Source organism: Myotis lucifugus, unplaced genomic scaffold, assembly GCF_000147115.1.
Source record: "Myotis lucifugus unplaced genomic scaffold, Myoluc2.0 scaffold_1, whole genome shotgun sequence".
NCBI classification, from domain to species: Eukaryota; Metazoa; Chordata; class Mammalia; order Chiroptera; family Vespertilionidae; genus Myotis; species Myotis lucifugus.
Genome location: NW_005871049.1, coordinates 36,150,891 through 36,153,629, shown reverse-complemented (window position 1 = coordinate 36,153,629; position 2,739 = coordinate 36,150,891). Strand labels below are relative to the sequence as shown.

The window sequence follows — 2,739 nt, the reverse complement described above, 5'->3', positions numbered from 1 at the left end:
ATGGGTCACCCAGGGGGCAAAGGATGGTGAAAAGCCACCTCAGTTCATCCCCAGGTATGGCTAAGATGCTGAGGGTTAAGAAACCCAAAATCAGAACCTCCCAGGTGATCAGCTTCTAAACCATGTTCTGGTCATGCTAGTGCCTCACCACGGGTGCACATGCATGCACACACACACAAACACTCAAACTCAATGCCCTTCTGGGCGCGCCTTTGCCTGCTCTACAGGATGGAATGCACAGCTGCCCTCCAACCACAACCCCAGGTGCAGCCACACGGCAGCTCTCTGAAGCCTTGAGAGCCTTTGCCCGGCTCCTCTCTTCCCCGAATGCCTTTGACTCTCTTCTCACCTGGAAGAATCCTAATCAAAGTTCATGACCCAAGTCAAGTGTCGTTTCTAGTAAACGTTCCCTGGACAGAAAAGTGCTAGAGAGCACTTAGCTCATATGTTCTCGTTAGCATCATGCACGGTAGATTCTTCTCCTTGAAAGCAGATCTGGGTCCTACTCAACCTTTTCTTTCTTTCTTTTTTTCTTTCTTTCTTTCTTTCTTTGGTATTTCTAGTACTACTTGGTACATATTTTTTTAATGGGATGAGCACTGCTAAATGCTACTCGATACTCGATACTTAGCTTTATAGTCCCCACAGTATCATACCAGTAAATGTGTGTTGATGGAATGATTTAGCAAAGGAATGAATGAATGAATTCATTCCTTCATGGATAAATCAATACACTTGGAAACAGAAGGAGAGGTGTGATTAATCCCAGTGCTGGCTTCTTGCCGCCACAGGTCTGAGATGATTAACTGGCTTTCTATGCTCTGCCTCAGTTTCTTCATCTATCAATGGGAGTGCGGAGAATGAAGCCCGAGTGAGTTTCCTTGGCTAAAGGACACACGAGCAGCACAAACAGCTATTCCGGCCCAGTGCTGGTGACAGGGGACAGCCATGGAGTCTCCTCTTCTTTTCCTGCCTCTGTTCCATCGGGATTTGGCCCCTGCTCCCTGAGGGCCCGCCCTGGAGCAGTGCTGGGTTAGGCTCTCAGCCACCTGTCTCATTTAATGCTCACCTCCACTCTATGCCCTGGACACCCCTTTCCTGTGTTCTAATAAGTTCAGTGACAACTCAGGGAGCTTAAGCAACAGACCAGGGGTCAACAACTCCAAACCAGGGCACCCTGCTCCAAAAACTGTGCTTCCAACAGGCCAAGAAAATGAAACCCTCCCCGCCTTCCCCTCTCCCTCCTGCCCCTTCCTTTTCTTCTCCCCTGCCCAGAGACCTCCCTTTTCTCCTGTCTTCATTCTGCTGTCTCCCTCCCCTGCAGACACCTGGAAGGAGAGGAGAGGTAGCCCCTAGCTCTGATGGCAGTGTCTCTGCCTTTCTGGGCTTCGAGGGGACAGGGCTGTGTAGCTTATTCAGCTGAGGACAGTGGAAGCCTTTCTACCCCACCCTTCTCCAGCACCACCACCCTCCATGCACCTACCAAAGACAACAACAAACATCAAGCATTCTTCCCTCCCCTTCCAGGCTGAGAGGATGAAGGATGCTTCTACAGACAGGCTGGTGGTGAGGGTGGGCAGGGTCCTTCCTCTCCCCCATAGGGACTTTGCAGGGCACCCCAGATGGGCGAGGTCCTTGCATGGAGGTCCCCATGCTGCCCTTCCCTTTGTGGCATGTTCCCCCAGATTGCCGAAGGAATGGCGTATATTGAGAAAATGAACTCAATCCACCGTGACCTCAGGGCGGCCAACATCCTGGTGTCTGAGACGTTGGGCTGCAAAATCGGTGACTTTGGCTTGGCCCGGATCATCGACAATGAATACACCGCCCAAGAGGGTGAGCAGAGACTCCCAACCACAGGGAGACCTTGGGACTTAACCTTCCCCAACTCCCAACTCCCCTTGGACTTCTCCTCATCACTACATAGCAGAGCCTTGTTGGAAGAGATCAGAGAGCTGTGGGGTTTCCACAATTCTGGCCTTACCCCCAGGTGGATCAGCTTTTCCCTAACTGTGCTCTGCAGAACACTAGTGCCTTCTGAGGAATGGCTGTGTGAAGTAGGTCTGCAGATACTGCAAAGGCCATCCAGGGCTCCCTTGGTGATTTCCAAGGCACACCAGCATATTAAAGGCACTGAGAAGTCCTGCAGGAAAGCCACTGTGTACATTTGCTTCACTCCTCCAAGCTGACTTGAGCCCAGAATACGTTTCCACTTTATCATCTACTAACCTCCCATAGAACTAGGGTTTCAAAGGACACACTTTAGAAAGCACTGCTCTCAAGTATGAGCAGCAAAACCTTATACCCGAATTAGATTTCCACAGCGCCCTTTAGTATAACTGAAGTAAAACCAGGGGAATCGAAGTGGTCACATACATTTATCAAGCAGGCTGGCCAGCCATATCAGCTGGGCACATTAATCAGTGGGTGCAGGAGACGGATCAGTATGGCTCATCCCCTGAGGGACCTCAGGCTGGCTGGGGAGGCGGAGAACGCTAGGCGAGGTGGGAGCAGGCGGGGTGCTGAGCCATGCCATCCGCTCTGAATGCTGATCAGACGGCAGCCATCCGCAGGGCTTCGTGGGGCAGCGGCATTTGAATCCCCTCCTCACTGTGACTCTCAGAGACACATAAATCATCATTTCCACTGTGCAGGAAAGGATTAACAGGCAGGGACAAGCTAAAGTGACTCGCCCAAGCCCTGAGTCCCTGTTATTCACAAGGCCAGGTCAGGGGGAAA

At 51.5% G+C, this 2,739-nt stretch overlaps 1 protein-coding gene across 1 annotated transcript in view; it reads left to right on the top strand.

The window, feature by feature from the left end:
* Positions 1–2,739, top strand: part of BLK (BLK proto-oncogene, Src family tyrosine kinase) — a 17,974-nt gene that overhangs the window by 13,656 nt on the left and 1,579 nt on the right. The window contains exons 7-8 of the mRNA XM_023753073.1: positions 831–871; positions 1,686–1,836. Coding sequence (XP_023608841.1) covers positions 831–871; positions 1,686–1,836 — 192 coding nt within the window. The remainder of the gene's footprint in view (positions 1–830; positions 872–1,685; positions 1,837–2,739) is intronic.